We start from the raw sequence: 21,049 nt of genomic DNA on the forward strand, positions 1-21,049 counted from the left end.
GGAGTTTGAGACCAACCTGGCCAACATGATGAAACCTCGTCTCTACTAAAAATACAAAAATTAGCCAGGCATGGGGGCACACGCCTGTAGTCCCAGCTACTCGGGAGGCTGAGGCAGGAGAACTGCTTGAGCCCAGGAGACAGAGGTTGCAGTGAAACCAGACCATGCCACTGCACTCCAGCCTGGCTGACAGAGCCAGACTCTGTCTCAAAAAAATAAATAAATAAATAAACAACAACAACAAAAAAACAAAACACATACACACACACACAATTAAAAGTTACTGATTGTTGGACTGGATAAAAAACAAGATGCAATAATATGCTTCCTACAAGAAAACCCATTTTAAACATAAACCAATATATTAAAAGTACAAGAATAGGGGATAATACATCACACTAACGATAATCAAAATAAATGTGGAGAACTTATATTAATATCATACAGAGTAGACCTCACAGGAAATAATATTACTAGAGAAAGAGATGAGCACTTCATAGTTATAAAGGGACAAATATATAAAGAAAACATAATAATCCTAAATGTGAATACACTAAATATAAGTGTGTCAAAACTACTCGAAAAATAATTAGAACAGCAAGGAGAACTAGTCATATCCAAAAGTATGGTCAGAGATCTCAACACCTGCCTCTCAATGACTAGCAGAACAAGTAGACAGGAAATTAGTAACAATACACAAGACTTGACAAGACACCAAAAAATTTGACCTAAATGATATTTATACAAAATTCCACCAACACCAGAATGTACAATCTTTTCAAGTAGACAAGGGATGCTTACAAAGACAGACTATAGTCTAGGCCATAAAACAAACCTCAAAATGTATTCAAACCACATAAGTATGTTATCTATCAAAACCAGAATGAGATTAGAAATAACAAAAAAAGAAATACATCTGAAAAACACCAACATATTCAGAAACTAAATAAAAACTCTTCTAAACAACCTAGTGGTTAAAAAAATCAAAAGATAAATTTAAAAGTATTTTGAATTGAAAATGAAAACATGACTTTTGAAAATGTGAAAAATGCACCTAAAGTAGTACTTAGAAGGACATTTATATCATTAAATATCTACATTTTAGAAGAAAAGCCTCAATGCAAGACCTAAGCCCCTATTTTAAGACACTAGAATAAATGCAAATTGAAAGCCAATTAAGCTACGTAAAGTAAATAATAAAGTTTACACAAGAAATCAGTGACATAGAAATTTAAAAAATAAAAATCAATGAAACCAAACGCTGGTATTTCAGAAGGTTAAGAAAAAAGAATTGATAAATCTCTAACAAACTAATTAGGAAAAAGAAAGAAAACATAGATTACAATTATCTGGAATAAGACAAGAGATAATCACCAAAGTTTATAGATATTTTAAAAGGATAAGGGAATATATGAAAAACATGCACACACTTATACTTAACACAAAGATAAACAGGTATATACATTTGTTCAACAAAATTCAACATTTTTTCCTGGAATAAAAACTAGGAACAGAAAGAAAAATACTCAACTTAATAAAGGGGCTTTGACAAAAACAGATACAGCTAAAATAATGGAAAAATTAATGCTTTCTTATGATCAAGCAAAAGGCAAAAATATTTGCTTCTCATCTTTCTATTTAAACATTGTATTAGAAGTTTGGCAAGTGCAATAAGAAAAAGAAATAAAAGGTATCAAGATTAAAAAAGAAGATACAACAACATCCTTTTATATTCAGAAAACATATCTATGTAGAAAATTCTATAAACTCTACAAAAAAATGCTGCTAAAACTAACAATTTCAGATACTTACAGAATATAAGATTAAAGCCAGGCATGGTGACTCACGCCTGTAATCCCAGCACTTTGGGAGGCAGAGGTGGGTAGATCACTTGAGGTCAGGAGTTCGAGAGCAGCCTAGCCGACATGGTGAAACCCTGTTTCTGATTAAAATACAAAAATTAGCCAGGCATTGTGGTGCACGCCTGTAATCCCAGATACTCGGGAAGCTGAGGCAAGAGAATTGCATGAACCCAAGAGGCAGAGGTTGCAGTGAGCCAAGATCATGCCACTGCACTCCAGCCTGGGATACAGAACAAGATTCTTTCTCAAAAAAAAAAAAAAAAGAAAAACAAACTCCATCAAAAAGTGAGCAAAGTATATGAACAGACACTTCTCAAAAGAAGACATTTATGTGGGCAACAAATATATGAACAAAGCTCATCATCCCTGGTCATTAGAGAAATGCAAATCAAAACCACAATGAGATACCATCTCATGCCAGTCAGAATGGCAATTATTAAAAAGTCAGAAACAACAGATGCTGGCAAGGCTGTGGAGAAATAGGAACGCTTTTACACTGTTGGTGGGAGTGTAAATTAGTTCAACCATTGTGGAAGATAGTGTGGTGATTCCTTAAGGATCTAGAACCAGAAATACCATTTGACCTAGCAATCCCATTACTGGGTATACCCAAAGGCTTATAAATCATTCTACTATAAAGACACATGCACAAGTATGTTTATTGCAGCACTATTTACAATAGCAAAGACTGGGAACAAACCCAAATGTCCATCATTGATAGACTGGATAAAGAAAATGTGACACATATATACTATGGAATACTATGCAGCCATAAAAACAAACGAGTTCATGTCCTTTGCAGGGAGATGGATGAAGCTGGAAGCCATCATTCTCAGCAAACTAACACAGGAACAGAAAACCAAACACCACATGTTCTCACTCATAAGTGGGAGTTGAACAAGGAGAACACATGGACGCTGGGAGGGAAACCTCACACACCAGGGCCTATTGGGGGCTGGGGGACAAGGGGAAGGAGAGTATTAGGACAAATACCTAATGTATGTGAGGCTTAAAACTTAGATGATGGGTTGATAGGTACAGCAAACCACCATGGCACATGTATACCTATGTGACAAACCTGCATGTTCTGCACATGTATCCCAGAACTTAAAGTAAAAAAAAAATATATATATATATATATATGGTTAAGATCAATTGTGTTCTTATGTCCTAGCAGCAAGCATGAGATAATTGAAATTGAAAACTAAAAACTATAGAAGTTAAACTAACATTGAAAAATATGAACTAGTCAGAGATAAATCTGGCAAAAGATGTAGTAAACCTGAATACTGAAAACTTAGAACACTGCTGAGGGAAATTAAGGAAGACCTAAACAAATGGAGCAATGCACCTGGTTCATAGGTACAAAGACTCAATATTGTGAAAATGTCAATTCTCCCTAAATTGATTCAACTCAACCAAAATCAACATACCAACAGGCCTTGTTGTAGAAATTACTGGATGGATTATAAAAGTTACATGGAAATGGAAAGAACCTAAAATATCCAAAACAACTTTGTAAAATAAAAACAACATTGGATTATAAAAGTTATGTGGAAATGCAAAGAACCCAAAATATCCAAAACAACTTTGCAAAATAAAAATAATGGAGGCTTACAGTACCCGATTTCAAAACTAAATATCCACGTTAAATAAAGCAGTATCATAATGGAGTAAAGTCTGACAAATAGATACATGAAAGAGAATAGAGAATCAAGTGATAGATCCACATATATATGGTCGATTGATTTTTGATGAACATACTGTATTATTCCATTCTTGCATTGCTATAAAGAAATACCTGAGACTAGATAATGTATAAGAAAAGTGGTTTAACTGGCTGGCCGTTCTTCAGGCTGTACAGAAAACACAGCAGCATCTCCTTTTGGGGAGTAGGCCTCAGGAAGCTTCCAATCATGTTGAAAAGCAAAGGGGGAGCAAGCACATCACATGGTAAAAGCAGGAGCAAGACACGGGGTGGGAGGTGGCACACGTTTAAACAATCACTTCTTGGGAGAACTTACTGTCATGAGGACAGATCCAAGGGGATGGTGCTAAATCATTCATAAGAAAACTGCCTCCATGAACCAATCACTTCCCACCAGGCCCCAACTCCAACACTGGGAATTTAAATTCAACATGAGATCTGTGTGGGCACACAGATCCAAACCATGTCACGTACAAAAGAAATTCACTGGTAAAAGAATAGGCTTTTCAGCAAATAAGACTGGAAGAGTTGGGTATTGATATGCAAAAAAAAGTAGTTCAAATCTGATACCATATATAAAAATCAACTCAAAATGAATGATTCATAAACATAAACTATGAATTAAAACTATAAAACTTTAATAGAATATAGGAAAAACCTCTTTTGACATTGAGTTAAGCAATGGTTTCTTGGATAAGACACCCAAATTATAACCACAGAAGAAAAACTGATGAGTTGGATTTCATATAACCTTAAAACTTCTGCTCTTAGAAACATATCAGGAAAATAAAAAGACAAGCCACAGACTGTGATAAAAACAATTGCAAATCACATACTGATGAAGGGTTTATATCCAGAATATATAAAGAACTCTCATAACTCCATCATAAGAAAACAACAAATGAGCAAAATTGTGAAAACACATTTTACATATACTTTACCATACGACCTAGCTAGGTATTTGATCATATGACCTAGCTAGGTCTCTACTGCTAATAACTTATCCAAGAAAAATAAAAGCATGAGTCCATACAAAGACTTGTACACTAATAACAACTTTCTCAAAAATTGAGGGATTTATTTTTTTTTATTGGAAGAACAGGCTCGCAAGAAATGTTAAAAGTAGAGCTTTCCACCAGCAAGAATAGCTAATGGATGCTGGGCTTAATACCTAGGTAGGTTGATCTGTGCAGCAAACCACCATGCACACGCTTACCTATGTAACAAACCTGCACATATACCCTGGAACTTAAAAATTGAGGAAAAAATAATGTCACCTGGGCTGAGCTAGCTGGCTGATGGGAATCACCTGGAATGAGCTAATTACCTGATTGGATTCACCATTTGTAAGGGGGATGTATAGGGTAGTTACTGCTGACATACTCTTTTTTTTTTTTTTTTTTTGAAACGGAGTCTCGCTCTTTCACCCAGGCTGGAGTGCAGCGGCGCAATCTCGGCTCACTGCAGGCTCCGCCCCCCGGGGTTCATGCCATTCTGCTGACTCAGCCTCCCGCGTAGCTGGGACTACAGGCGCCCGCCACCTCGCCTGGCTAATTTTCTGCATTTTTAGTAGAGACGGGGTTTCACCGTGTTAGCCAGGATGGTCTCGATCTCCTGACCTCGTGATCCGCCTGCCTCGGCCTCCCAAAGTGCTGGGATTACAGGCGTGAGCCACCGCGCCGGGCCACTACTGACATACTCTTATTTTGTAGATTTTTTTATAAAACATACTACTGAATGGACATTACATAGACATTATAACTATATGTGCTTGCATATGTTTATTTATCTACATATCTCATATCTGTTATCTAAATATATAGGACAAAAAGTATTCAAAAAATCCAAAATTTGCTTATAGCATCACAATCTGCCTTCAAGTCAGAAACCTTGGCTCTTCTACCACTACCAAAGAAGTCACTTTTCCAGCCAACAAAACCAAAATACAGAACTTTATTCTGATGTCATGATGTTGAAAAATAGAAGCCCTGAAAGTGATGGATGCTTTGAAGAGAATTATTCAGCATTTTCAAATTTCAGTGAGTACCTTTAAGTTGAGGCTAATTTATGTATCATCTTGTGTTCACCAGAAATAAAAAGAAACATTTTTGACCTGGCCAAAGAAAAAGTAGAGCTTTAGAGAAAAGAAAAGTTACATAGGTCAGACACTTGAAACTTCATAAACATGGAAAAAGCATCTGAGAAGGAATAAGTAAATTAAAACTTTTTCTTTTTCTTAATTGATGTAACATATAATGGTTTCTTTAAAATAACAATGGCAACAATATATATGAGTATGTATACTTCTGTGTAAGTAAAATGAATGACATCAATGATATAAGCACCAGGAGAAAAAAACTTGGAATACTTTGGTATTGTAAGGTACTCACAGTACCTGTGAAATGGCATAACATCATTTGAAAATGAATATGGGTTACTAGTAAATGTATAGTGTGAACTTTAGGGCAACCACTTAAAAAGTAAAAAAAAAAACAAAAAAAAACAAAAAGTATAACTAACAGGCTAAGACAGGAGAGAAAATTAAATCATAAAATTTTCAATTTGAACCAGAAAAGGTAGAAAAAGTATGAAAGACAAAAATAGAAACCAAAAAAAGAGCAACAAATAGAAAAGAGTAACAAATATGGTGGAAATGAATCCAACTCTATCAATAATCACTGTAAATGTCAATGGTCTAAAAACACCAATTAAAAGACAGAAATATAGTGGAGCAAAAAACAAGACCCTCCAGTATGCTGTCTATGAGAAATCCACTTTGAATATAAAGACACATTTATATTAAAAGTAAGCGGATAAAGACAGAGGTATTATGATAACACTGATGAAAAGAAACACATGTAGCTATATTAATTTCAGAAGACTTCAGAGCAAAGACAGTTATTAAGGATAAAGAGGGGCATTATATAATAATAAAAGTGTTGATTCTCCAAGAAAACATGGCAATACTTAGTATGTATGTCCCTAATAACAGAGCAGCAAAATACATGAGACAAACACTTACAGAACTGCAAGGAAAAATAAAATAATTTATTATTAAAGTTGGAGACTTCAATGCCCCCATTTCTCAGAAATAGATCTAGCAGGCAAAAAATCAGAAAGGATGTGGTTGAACTCAACAACACCAAGATCCACTCAATATATACTGCATCCAGCAATAGCAGAATATGCAATCTTCTCAAACTCACATGTGACATATTCTAACACAGACCAAATTCGGGACCATAAAACAAAACTCAAGAAATTTAAAAGAGTAGAAATCACAAAATGTGGTCTGCTTTCAGACCGCGGTGGAATTAAACTAGAAAATCAGTTAACAGGAGAGCAGCTAGAAAATCCAACAATACTTACAGATTAAATAACACATTACTAAACAAGAAAAATCTCAAAAGATATTGAAAATATTTTTAATAAAACACAACTTATCAAAATTTATAGACACACCGAAAGAGGTGCTTACAGGAAAATTTAAAATATTGAATTCATGTATTAGAAGAGAAGAAAGATCTAAAATTAACAATCTAAGTTTCCACCTTTGGAAATAAGTAAACAAGAGTAAATTAAATCTAAAATACATAAAAATAATAAAAATAAGAGAAGCAGAAATCAATGAAATTAAAAACAAGAAATGGAAAAAATCAATAAAACCAAAAGCTGGTTGTTTGAAAAGATCAATAAAAACTGATAAGGCTCTAGCAGACTAGCCAAGAAAAAAGAAGAAATGAACACAAATTACTAATGTCAGAAATGAAATAAGGGATATCACTACAGATCCCATGAACATTAAAAGAAAAATAAAAAAGTACTACGAACAACTGTATGCCTACAAATTTGATAACTTCCATTAAATGGACCAAGTCATTAAAAGACTATTTGCCGAAACACACAAGAAGAAACAGACAATCTGAGTAGGCCTATATCTATTAAGTACATTAAATCAATAATTAATAACTGCTATAGTTTGAATGTTTGTGTCTCCAAATTCATATGCTGAAATCCTAGCCACCAAGTTCATGGTATTAGGAGGGGGGCACTTGGGAGGTATTAAGTCATGAGAGTTAGGTGATTAGTACCCTTATTAAAGAGACCCCAGAGACATGGGGTCATGGTAGAAGGGATAAGACCCCAGAGACATCCCTTATCCCTTCTGCCACATGAAATTAGAGTAAAAAGACAGCCATCTAGAAAGCAGGCCCTCAACAGACACCAAATCTGCAGGTACCTTGATCTTGGACTTCTTAGTCTCCAGAACTGTAAGAAGTAAATTTCTATTGTTTACAAGCCACCAGTTTACAGTATTTTGTTACAGCACCCCAAAGAGGCTAAGACAACAACCTTCCAAACAGAAAGCACCTGGCCCAGATAACTTTGCTGGTGAATTCCAACAAAACATCTAATTAAATAATTATAACAATTCTGTACAATCTCTTCCAGAAGATAGAAACAGAGAGAATACTTCCTGACTCATTCCATAAAGCCAGCATTACCCTAATGTCAAAACCAGACAAATGCATCACAGGAAAAGAAAACTATAGATCAATAATCATAAACATTTTGTGAGACAACAAAAATCCTTAATATTAACAAATTGAATGCAGCAGCATAGCAAAAGAATCACACATGACAACAATGTGGCAGTTATGCCAAGGTATGCAAATCTGGTTCAACTTTTAAAAATTATTTAACGTAACCCACCATATCAACAAGCTAAAGAAAAATAGCATAATCATATAAATAAAATGGTCAAAGCACTTTACAAAAATCCAACACACGTTCATGATTAAAAACTCTCGGCAAACTAGGAATAGAAGAGAACTTCCTCAACTTGATAAAGACTAACAATAAAAATTCTACAGCCAAGATCATATTTAATGGTGAAAATCTAGAAGCTTTTCCAATAAAATCAGGAATAAGGCAAGTATTCCCCTTCTCGCAACTGCTTTTCAACATTGCACTGAAATCCTAGCTAATGCAGTAAGACAAAAAAAGGAAATAAAAGGTATATGGATTGAGAAGAAAGAAATAAAAATGTATTTTTCTTTTTTTTTTTTTGCAGATGACATGATTGTCTGTGTAGAAAATCCAAAGAGTAGACAAAAAAAAAAAAAAATTCCTGGAACTAATAAGCAAACTTGTAGAATACAAGGATAATATACAAAAAAGTCAAATACTTTCTTATATATCAGCAGTGAACAAGTGGAAGATGAAATTAAAAACACATTAACATTTACTTCAGTATCCCTGTAATTGAAACATTTAACTTTAAATCTAACAAAATATGTACAAGATCTTTAAGAGGAAAACTACAAAACTGATGAAAGAAATCAAAGAACTATTCAAAAATGAAGACAATCAATGTTCATAGATAAGAAAACTCAATATTGTCAAAGTGTCAGCAATATCTAGGAATATTTCTGGTTATCACAACTGAGGGTGTGCCATGGCATCTAGGGGTTGACGTGAGGGATGCTGTTAAGTATCATATAACGCAAGGGGAATCCCCCAAAACAAAAAAATTCAACCCCTAACATCAATAATGCCAATGCTGAGAAATACTAGATCGATGGAACAAAATTCAGAGTCCAGAAATCTGCATTTCATATAGTTATAAGACTTTCTCCAAAGGTGTGGGGGTAATCCAACAAAGAAAAGGATAGTCTTTTCTACAAATGGTATTGGAATAGACTGGCAGAGAGAAGAACGTTGACTGTCTCATCACACCATATCTTCAAATTACCTCAAAAATTAATCACAATTAAGAATCACAAACTTAACCTAGGAAAACATATAAAACTTCTTTTGATACAAGAAAAAATCTTTGTGACGTACGGTTAGGCAAAGATTTCTTACATACAACATTAAAAACACAATCTATAATAGAAAACATGATTGATATAGTTTGGCTCTGTGTCCTCACCAAATCTCATCTTGAATTGTAATAATCCCTATGTGTCAAAGGCAGGACCAGGTGGAGATAACTGAATCATGGGGGAAATTTCCCCCATGCTGTTCTCCTGATAGTGAGTTCTCACCAGATCTGATGGTTTTATAAGAGGCTTCCCTCTTCCCTCAGCACTTACTCTCTTTCCTGCTGCCCTGTGAAGCAGCTCCTCTGCCATGATTTTAAGTTTCCTGAGGCTTCCTGATATGGTTTGGCTGTGTCCCCCCGCAAATCTTATCTTGAATTGTAGTTCCCATAATCCCCACATGTCGTGGGAGGTACCTTATGGGAGGTAATTTAATCATGGGGGCAGTTATCCTTATACTGTTCTTGTGATAGGGAGTTCCCGTTGGTTTTATAAGGGGCTTTTCCCACTTTTTCTTAGCACTTCTCCTTGTTGCTGTCACGTGAGGAAGGACATGTTTGTTTCCCCTTCCACCATGATTGTTAGTTTCCTGAGGCCTCCACAATCATGCTGAACTGTGAGCCAATTAAACCTCTTTCCTTTATAAATTACCCAGTCTTGGGTATGTCTGTATTAGCAGCATGAAATGAACTAATACTGTAAATTGGTACCACAGAGAGTAGGTGCTGCTGTAAAGATACCTGAAAATGTGGAAGTGACTTTGGAACTGAGTAACAGGCAGAGGTTGGAACCATTTGGAGGGCTCAGAGGAAGACAGGAAAATGTGGGAAAGTTTGGAACTTCCTAAAGGCTTGGAGGACTCAGGAGACAGGAAGATGTGGGAAAGTTTGGAACTTCTGAGAGACTTACTTAATATCTTTGACCAAAATGCTGATAGTGATATGGACAGTAAGTCCAGGCTAAGGTGGTCTCAGATGGAGATGATGAACTTGTTGGGAACTGGAGCAAAGGTCACTCTTGCTATGCAAAGAGACTGGTGGCATTTTGTCCCTGACCTGGAGATTTGTGGAACTTTGAATTTGAGAGAGATGATTTAGCATATGTAGTGGAAGAAATTTCTAAGCAGCAAAGCATTCAAGTGGTTACTTGGGTGCTGTTAAAAGCATTCAGTTTTATATATTCACAAAGATATGGTTTGGAATTGAAAGTTATGTTTAAAAGGGAAGTAAAGCATAAAAGTTGGGAAAATTTGCAGTCTGACAATATGACAGAAAAAAACCCATTTTCTAAGGAGAAATTCAAGCCTGCAGCAGAAATTTGCCTAAGTAACGAGGAGCCAAATGCTAATTGCCAAGACAATGGGGAAAATATCTCCAGGGCATGTCAGAGGTCTTCACAGCAGTCCCTCTCATAACAGACCTGGAGGCCTAGGGGGAAAAAATGGTTTCCTGGGCCAGGCCTGGGGTGGAGGTCGGGGTGGGGGTGTGGAGAGACCTCAGGACATGGTGCCCTGCATCCCAGCTGCTTCAGCTCCAGCCATGACTAAAAGGGGCCAACATACGGCTCATACTATTGCTTCTAAAGGTGCAAGCCCCAAGCCTTGGCACATGGTGTTGAGCATGCAGGTGCACAGAAATCAAGAATCGAGGTTTGGGAACTTCCACCTAGATTTCAGAGGATGTATGGAAATGCCTGGATGTCCAGGCAGAGAAGTTTGCTGCAGGGGTGGACCCATCATGGAGAACCTCTGCTAGGGCAGTGAGGAAGGAAACTGTGGGGTCAGAGCCCCCACACAGAGTCCCCTCTGAGGTACTGCCTAGTAGAACTGTGAGAAGAGGGCTACCATCCTCCAGACCCCAAAATGGTAGTTCCACCAACAGCTTACACTGTGTGCCTGGAAAAGCCACACTCAATACCTACCCATGAAAGCAGCCAGGAGGGGGCCTGTACCCTGCAGAGCCACAGGAGTAGAGCTTCCCAAGGCCTTTGGAGCCCACCTCTTGCATCAGTGTGAGCTGGATGTGAGACATGGAGTCAAAGATCATTTTGGAATTTTAAGGTTTAATGACTGCCCTATAGGATTTTGGGCTTGCATGGGGCCTGTAGCCCCTTGATTTTGGCCAATTTCTCCCATTTGGAGTAAGTGCATCTATCCAATGTCTGTATCTCCATTGTATCTAGGAAGTAACTAACTTGCTTTTGATTTTACAGGCTCATAGGCAGAAGGGATCTGCCTTGTCTCAAATGAGGCTTTGGACTTGGACTCGAGTTAATGCCGGAATGAGTTGTGACTTTGCAGGACTGTTAGAAGGGCATGATTGGGTTTTGAAATGTGAAGTCAAGAGATTTGGGAGTGGTCAGGGTGAAATGATATGGTTTGGCTGTGTCTCCACCCAAATCTCATCTTGAACTGTTGTTCCCATAATCCCCAAGTGTTGCAGGAGGAACCCAGTGGGAGGAAATCATGGTGGCAGTTACCCTCATGCTGTTCTCATGAAAGTTCAGTTCTCACAAGATCTGATGGTTTTAAAGGGGCTTTTCCCCCTTTTGCTCGGTACTTCTTGCTGCTGTCATGTGAACAAAGACATGTTTGCTTCCCCTTCTGCCATGACTGTAAGTTTCCTGAAATGTGAGTCAATTAAACCTCTTTCATTTATAAATTACCCAGACTCAGGTATGTCTTTACTAGCAGGGTGAAAACAGACTAATAAACCTCCCCAGCCATGCAGAACTGTGAGTCAGTTAAATCTCTTTTCTTTATAAATTACCCAATCTTGGGTATTTCTTCATAGCAGTGTGAGAGCAGACTAATACAATGATAAATTTGAAATAAAAATTAAAAAGCTTTGTTTGTCTAATGATACCATCCAAAAAGTGAAAAGGAAGACAGAAACTATGAAAAAATATTTGTAGTGCACATATCTGTCAAAGGATTTGTATCTGGAATTTATGAAAAACTCATGAATATTTACGAAAATAGACATAATAAAATGAGCAAAAAGATTTGAATATACACTTTACAAAGAAAATGTACAAATAAAAAGCACATGAAAAGATGTTAACCTTCAACAGTCAAATATGTGCAATGAAATGAAATACCACACCCCTTCCCTCAAAGCTGGCTAAAGTGAAAAAGATGGACAATACCAAGAGCTGGGAGAGCAGATCAAAGAGAATTCTCACACATTGATAGTGAGAATGTCAAATATAATAAAACTTTGGAAAAAAAGTTTGGCAGTTGGTTATAAAGTCAAACATATACTTACCATATGATACAGCAATTCCTTACCTAAATATTTACAAACAAAAATAAAAACATATATATTCCCACACAGTTTATATGCAAACATTTAAAGCAGCCCCAAATTTAAGCAATCTAAATATTTAGTAAGTGAATGAATAAACAAAATGCTATGTTTCCATACAATAGAATACCACTTAGCAATCGAAGGGTATAAATTATTAATACATGTGACTATATGGATGAATCTCAAAAAAAATCTAGACATACAAGAAGCACCTAGACATATAAGAATAGATACCATATAATTCATTCTATATGAAATAAGAGAAAAAATGAAACAAATCAATAGAGAGACTATAGATTAGTGGGTTGTCTGGATCCAGAATTTATAGAAGGGAGATAACTGTAAAGGGTAAGAGAACTTCTTGTGTTGATAGAAATGTTCTATATCTTGATTGTTGATGATAGATATATGAGTGTATATATTTCCCTAGAATAAGTACATTTAATTTTATGTAGAGCATACTCCAAAAAGTTGATAGATTTGGGGAATACAGAATAAATACATAACCTAGCTCTCATGGAATTTATATTCTAGCACTCAATTCAAAAAAGTACTTGTAACTCTAAGGGAATAAACAGGAATATGTTTAAAATGTATGTGGGTTGCTATCAGTTATTTTTGACAAGGCATTATGGGCAAAAGCCAGGCTTGGTTTTCTTTTTTAATAAAAGGTTAAGGGCAACATAATAATACAGATAGTGTCTCTAGCTCATGTGTATTGGTAGCATTTTATATATATATCTGTTAATAGCACTTAAGGAATTATAAATAGCATATTGTACTTTATAGGAATTTGGATTTTATAAGTAGTGATGGAAAGTAACTCAAATAAAATTCATAAATACAAATAGTATTTAAAATTATATTTACATCTACACACATGTATACCCCACTGCATACACACATAGGCCCCTCAAAATACCTGCTTACCTAAGACAGGTTAATCTCCACCCATTGCTTCCGCCTTCTTAGGACTCCACTCCATCAATTTTTTTTTTCTTTTTAAATCTTTCTAGACTGGGGCTCTTGCCCATACATTTAAATGAGCTCTACTTCTAGGCCGAAATACAAGGGAAACCAACAAATAAAAATGTTTCCATTTCATAGGTCCCTCTACCTACAGTGTTGTCTCTTACTTTTATCATTTAAGCTCCTCAAAGGCTTGTCATCTGTTTCTTTACTTTCACCTTTCATTTACTTCTCATCCTGTAATCTACTTTGTTCTTCCACCACTCTGCTGAAACTACTCGTTAGTGATACTTTCTTGTTGCCATATGAAATGGTCATTTATGTGTCCTTATCTTGTATATTCTGCAAACTTTGAAAATGTTAGCAACTCTCTCTTTGCAAAATGCTCTGGATTTCCTACTATCTTTCTTTCCAGATAGTAGTTTCCTACTATTTCTGGGTTTCCTACTATCTTTCTTTCCAGAGAGTTTCCTTCATGAGCTGTCTTAGCCTATCCCTTATATGTTAAGGTATCTCAAAGTTGAATTATTTTCTCATTCTATATATTCTCTGATCTCATCCATAGATATACTTTCAATGACCATCTATATACTTAGGACTATATACTTACATGACTTTCAAATTCATCTATTACCAGCTTTCTTGTAAGTTCTCCACCCTGGATTCAGCTGTCTGACAGCTCTGGGATCTTGCACAGGCAATATAAACTCAACATATCCAAAACTAAAAATTTTCAACCCAAGCCATGCTTCATGTCTTAAGTTGCCTATTTCAGTGAATTGCCAAAACCAAAAATTTGGACCCCATACAGAAAAATATATTCTATTACATAAAAACATACTTATATATATAAAATATATGTTTGTGTCACAAACACACACACACATGCCCACACACACATGCACACACACACACACACACACACACACAATCTCCTTTATCAATGAGCATCTACTGCTGCTCTTGTATTCCCACAGTCTCTGGTTTCTCTTCCCTTAATATCATTCAAAACCATCAAAATCTCTCTATTCTTACCCACGCACTTTAGTTTGGGGTACTAACATTCTCATTTGGGTAGCTAAAATAGCTGTTTAACTACTTTACATGCTACTAATATTCCCTCCGATCAATTCAATTTTTATACTTTAGCCACAGTAGTATTTCTAAAATGCAAATCTGAACAAATGTCACTTCTCTAGATAATCCCTTTTAATAGCACCCAATGTTCTTTCAGACAATGTAGCAGATAAGGTCCTTTATGATCCTTCCTATGAAATATCGTCTTTTTTCATTTAGCACTCTCATACAGCCTTACCCTTAACACTTATATTTTCTCAAATGAAAGATTTTTAATATGCAATTCCATCTGCCTCTTTCATGCTAATCTCTCAGTTCTGACCTCACTTAGATCCCTTAACTTTGAGAAAACTCATCATTAGTCCTATAAGTCTTCCTTCACCTAACAGTATGGAACTTTATGCCCTTGAATGTAGTTTTGTATTACTATTTATTCCATCCTAACTTATATAATTTTAAAATTATATCATCTGTTCTACTGCTTACTAGAAGAACTATGTCTCACTCCCTCTCTCACTGTTACGTTCCTATAACCAAGCCGAGTGCCATGTCATACAAAAGTCCCTCATTAAATAAAGAGGAGAGAGGGACTGTGATACACTAAGAAATACACTAGTCTTTGTCCCTGGTTCCTGGTGCAGAGATCCTAAAACCTTGGAATTTTCAGGGTGATCAGTGTCTGTGGTAGCTTCGAGATCAGCACGGGGGATATCATCAGAAAAACCAAGGCATGAATAAAGGGTTGAAACTTTCAGCCTCATCCCTCCAGCCTCCAATGGCTTAATAAGTTACACCTATGTAATGAAACTCCTAAATGAAGGGGTTCAGAAAGCTTCTGGGTTGCTGAATACATAGAAGTGCTGGGAGAGTGGCCGGTGTCATGTCCAGAGAGAGCATGGCTCCTTCCTTCCCCATAACTTGTCCTATGTATTTCTTCCATCTGTCCATTCCTGAGTTGTATCCTTTATGACAAACCAAGAAAAGCAAGTAAAATGTTTCCCTGAGTTCTGTGAGCCATTCTAGCAAATTATCAAACTGGAAGGGGAGACCAGTTGTGGAAACTCATAACCCTGTAGTCAAGTCAGAGGAAAGTGTGGGTACCCTGGGGACCCAATACTTGCAACTGGCATCTGAAGTGAAGTCAGTCTTCTGGGACTGAGCTGTTAAACTTGTGAAGTCAAACGTTAACTTTGATGAGTTAGTGTCGGAATGGAATTGAATTGTAGAACACCGATTCGGTGTCCAGGCAGTTGGAGAACTGGTTGTTGATGCAGAAAACTCCCACACATCTGGTGTCAAAAGTGTAAGTGGAAACAGTACAGAGGAGGAAAAGGTTGGTCTAGTATTCATATACAACAGTGACACCAAAGCAAATTTTGTAAAAAGTAAAGGTTCTTTGACAAGACAACATATGAAATACCAGTAATAAACTTTTCTTCTAAAGACTAGAAATTAGAAAACCTGAATCCCAGCCCTGGTTCTGATACTAGCTATACAAATGGTCTTAGCTAAGAATTACAAAGATAATACAGCCAATAAACACCCAGAATATGCCAAGCTCTAATCTAAGCACTATTGCAAATCTGATGTCATATAATACATATTATAGTACTATGAGGTAGTAATTACTTGTGTATCTCATCCATAGAGGAAAAAAATGAGGCACAAAGAGATTAAGAGACTTGCCCTAAGTGACAAAGCCAGGGATCAATTCATATAGTCTGACTCTAGAGTGCATGCTTCTAATTACTCTGCTTTAGAATTAACTTAAATTCTTAATCTGAAAAAGGGAGAGAGAGAGAGCAAGAAACAGAAAAGGTTGAACTAAATGATTCCTAAGGAACCATCCAGCTATTAGATTTGCACTTTTCTCAAAGACATTTCTGTTGCTGTTAAACTGAAGGTACTAATTTCATTTCCGATGGCATCTTAAGAAATATAATTTGAAAAACAAATGTGGAGTCACCATTTCTATATCTTACATGATTTTATTAATACATACTAATCAAATCTCCCTTTAATCTTTGCTTTTTTTTTTTTTTTTTTTTTTTTTTTTTTTTTTTTTGAGAGAGTCTCTCTCTGTCGCCCAGGCTGGAGTGCAGTGGCGCGATCTCAGGTCACTGCACGCTCCGCCTCCCGGGTTCACACCATTCTCCCGCCTTAGCCTCCGGAGTAGCTGAGACTACATGTGCCCACCACCACACCCGGGTAATTTTTTGTATTTTTAGTAGAGACGGGGTTTCACCCTGTTAGCCAGGATGGTCTCAATCTCCTGACCTTGTGATCGGCCCGCCGTGGCCTCCCAAAGCGCTGGGATTACAGGCATGAGCCACTGCAACAACTAATCTTTGCTTTTTAAGTAGCACTTCATCATACTGAACTGCTTATAACCCTATAAACGTCCTGTGGTGTTCTTCACCAAGTATTTCCAATCAACAAATAGGGGATATCTTTCCATTTCCTTAGGTCATTTTAAATTTCTTTCAGCAATGTTTTGTAGTTTGTAGAATGCAAGTTTCTTACCACCTTCGTTAAACGTATGCCTAGGTCTTTTATTCTTTTAGATACCATTGTAAATGAAATTGCTTTCTTAACTTCCTTTCCAATTTGTCATTTCTGGTGTGTAGAAACACACTGATTTTCATGTGTTAATCTTTTAATCTGTAATTTGGCTGAATCCTTTTAATAACTCCATAATAGGCCACTTTTGAGAAGGCATTATAAGAAAAAGACAAGCTCAACACTGAATTCATAGAAAAAAGAAAATTCTCAAGCATCAAATCACAGGAAATAGAAAAGTACAGAAATTTGAAGACTTGCATGCACAACCACTTAAGAAACAACTGAGAAGGCTTTCAGCAACAAATACCAACCACATTTGGCCTTGCAGCAAGTAGTAAACTAAGTGTGTTAGCCACACTCACTATTAAAAACTCAATAAAGTACCTCCCATCAGAGATAAAATAAAGCTATGGCTGTTTTAGGCTATATGGTTTAGGGAAAAGAGACCACAAGATTTCTTCCACCCTGGTTTGATAAAATGAATATATCTCTGCAATAAAATAGGAGAGACAGACAGACAAATATGAGGTTCAAAGTATATAAACATATTAAATCTAGAAAGTGGTTCTCTAACTTTACAAACGCAGGCTAGTAAAAAAAAAAATTCAAAAAGAAAAAAAATAGAAAGTAGTTCTCTAAAACAACTGTGGATATGGCCTTAACAGAGCTGACTACTATAAAAGACAAGATACCAAAGGAATCATTACCCTTAACTGTACCTAAAATGACCCCTGGGCTCCCAATATTTTGCAGACAGGAAGCAGGTTCAGAAATGGTGTAATCTTCAAAATCCATTTGAAATATAGTGAACAAAGATACTGAAAAATAAAAAACCTTATCACCCTTATTTGCTACCTAAAATGACCCCTGGGCTCCCAATATTTTGCAGACAGGAAGCAGGTTCAGAAACGGTATAATCTTCAAAATCCATTTGAAATATAGTGAACAAAGATACTGAAAAATAAAAAACCTACAAGACCCCAAAGAGCAACAGACTAGGAACCCTGTCAAAAAAAACTCTGAAAAGATAATCATGGGAAATGAAAGAGCAATCCCTACTCATGAACAGAGGCTCTTATTTAATCTATCCAGTGAGATTTTAAAGTTGTTACATACTAATGATAGCTGTGTGTCTCTAATTTTTCACTTTTCCTATTGAGAATGTTTACAATAAATACCCTACCTTTGTCTCACCACTGTATACTAGGCATGTTAGGAATAAACAATTTAGATTTTAGTTCTACTTCTTCAGGTCAAAAGGGACCATATCTGGACCTGATAATGTAGAGAATACAGCCCACTACTCCCCTCCTATTACCCAGCATTCCTGGACTTTTGAGCTTGAGGCCATGGCTGAATGGAACTTTCAGATTTTCTCCCAAGAGGACAAGGTAGGTTAATTTGCCTGTGAGATAGAGACTTTGACTATTTGGTGAAGAAAAGAAAAGAATGTGATATATTTGTGCTATTCACTAAGTATTTCCAGTTCTCTCCCTTCTAAGTTCATAGTAGGCTCTCACTCTCTGGCCCCATTGTGATTGGGTGGAACCATGTGGATATAAATTGAAATCGAATGTTGTCATTTCCAGGCCAGAGTATTTAATTACAGATACAAATCTAACACGGCTCTCTTTCACTTTGAAATTGTATCAGGTAGTGTTCCACGTTGGAATTACAATATCAGTAGAGTTCCCAGGGTGAGGACAACATGAGACAGGGCCCCAAGACAGACCTCAATGAGCATGTAGCATGAGTAAAATATAAACTTTTGCTATTTGAAGCCAGAGAGTTTAGGGCATAACCAAGTCTATTCTGGCTAATATATGCCTCATGCTGTTTCTATCCATTCATAAAGTTTTATATTTCATATCTCTGGCAGCCTGGTATTTCACTACCTAAAACAGTATAATTGTATTTGTGTATTTCTCTGTGTATTTCCTCTTCCAAGCCACTTATTAAAATGACATTGAAAAATACTTAATAGAACTGACCCCAATTTTGAGAATAGGGTGGTATATTTATAATCTCCATTTAAATTCTACTCTTAATTTTATTTCTTAATTCTTAGTAAATTTTCTTCCAATGATATAACACAGATGCTCTATATGAAGTCAATTTAATTTTTACATTTCAAATTTTATATCTTTGAGAAATATTACTAGGAAATTCTTACATTCAGTATTTATGCTATGACACATCTATGAATCTTCTTCATCTGCTTTGTTTAATGTAAAGCAGCTAATAATTTAAGCTAAGATATTAAATCAATAAAAGAAAAAAATTTGAACAGAAAAACTCAAATAGAAGCCAATGCCTGTATAGAATGAAAGGTAACATAAACATACATAGGTGCTTTAAAAATTCAAATGTTATTTATAAATCTTATCTCACTAAAAATCATTTACTTGCCATAATGCATTCATAGATATGTCTTTGCTTCTATTATTTGGAGAATATATTATAACCCATAAATTAACACAAGAATAATCATTAATGTGGGGGAGACCCACATATTTCAGGTCTTTCGTTCTATTTTGAGTCTGTCATAAAATTCTCAATCTTTGAGTTTACATAAGCATATTTTTTCTCCAAAATACACCAAGGAAAGTAAATGGAACAGAACTGAATAAACAGTTATAGAGCTCTCAGGGGAGAGAGTCAGGAGAAAAGTATAAATATATAATGGATGTGCACTTTTATTACCTGAGCATTTAGCAACTCCTCACACTTGTGTGCCTGTTTCTCAATTGCAGAAATGTACTGTTTTTCAATAGCTTCTACTTGTTGCTTAACTGAAGACTGCAGTAGTGCCTGAAAACAAGCAAAAAAGTCATTTGGATCACAGACAAAACTTGGAATCTACTGTTGGCATGAGAATATTTTTGACAGTTGTACATACTGTAATGTGATATTCTCCTAAATTACAAAATATGTATTTGTTAATACTGAAGCACATTTATATATAACATTACTTTCAGCTTTCGCTTTTACATTTTCCTATTGCCAAGATAACAATTTGTTGGCTCAGACGTTCCTTCCACACATCTTCTCCTTAAAAAGGCCAAGTCACAGAAGATGATAGAGAGGGTGAGTAGTTCTGTTAAATATAAATTTGGTGCAGTGAAGACCACACAGGATGAAGAGTGTATGAAAGCTGCTGAAAAAAAAAAAAAAAAAGAAAAAGAAAAAAGGAAAAAAAAGCCAGACATATTTCACTGGCTGACAAAACTCCACATCCTCTCGGCACACTGTAATATCCCACGGGCCAAGCATGATCTTCAAGACCACAAGTCAAGTAAAAGCAGATGGAAACTCTGAGCAACTTCAAACATAAAAGAACTGCCCCCCAGGAAGTTCACGCTCCTAATGTGAAAAGGTATAAGTCAAAGTACGTAAGTCAGAGTCTCAAGGCAGTATGCATAAAAAGTAATAAAACTTGGGAGGCTGAGCATACTTAATTGGATACTGTAAATGCTGGAACTCAAGTCAGATAAATATAAAGATATTACTACTGTTTCAAGGAAAACCAAATCAGCATTTGATGATGTTTCACCCACTCACTTCCTTATTAGAGATGCTTAGAATATTATCATCTTTTTTCTTTCCCTCTGTTTAGCTTTGTATGTTATATCAACAAGTTCTCAGTAATATCTTTCATGCTATTTATAAACTCTAAATCATTCTATAAGAACTCTAGCAAATATTCTATTTTTAGATGTCTGTTTAAATAATAAACTA

The 21,049-nt window shown here is 35.9% G+C and overlaps 1 protein-coding gene across 8 annotated transcripts in view; it reads right to left on the bottom strand.

Annotated features, from left to right (window-relative positions):
- Positions 1-21,049, bottom strand: part of CCDC91 (coiled-coil domain containing 91) — a 356,684-nt gene that overhangs the window by 137,383 nt on the left and 198,252 nt on the right. For all 8 annotated transcript variants that reach the window (XM_030804474.1, XM_030804476.1, XM_030804471.1 and 5 more), the window contains one exon: positions 20,015-20,122. In XM_030804474.1, the coding sequence (XP_030660334.1) occupies positions 20,015-20,122 (108 nt within the window). The remainder of the gene's footprint in view (positions 1-20,014; positions 20,123-21,049) is intronic.

The sequence above is a fragment of the Nomascus leucogenys genome, chromosome 23, assembly GCF_006542625.1.
Source record: "Nomascus leucogenys isolate Asia chromosome 23, Asia_NLE_v1, whole genome shotgun sequence".
In the NCBI taxonomy this organism is placed as follows: Eukaryota; Metazoa; Chordata; class Mammalia; order Primates; family Hylobatidae; genus Nomascus; species Nomascus leucogenys.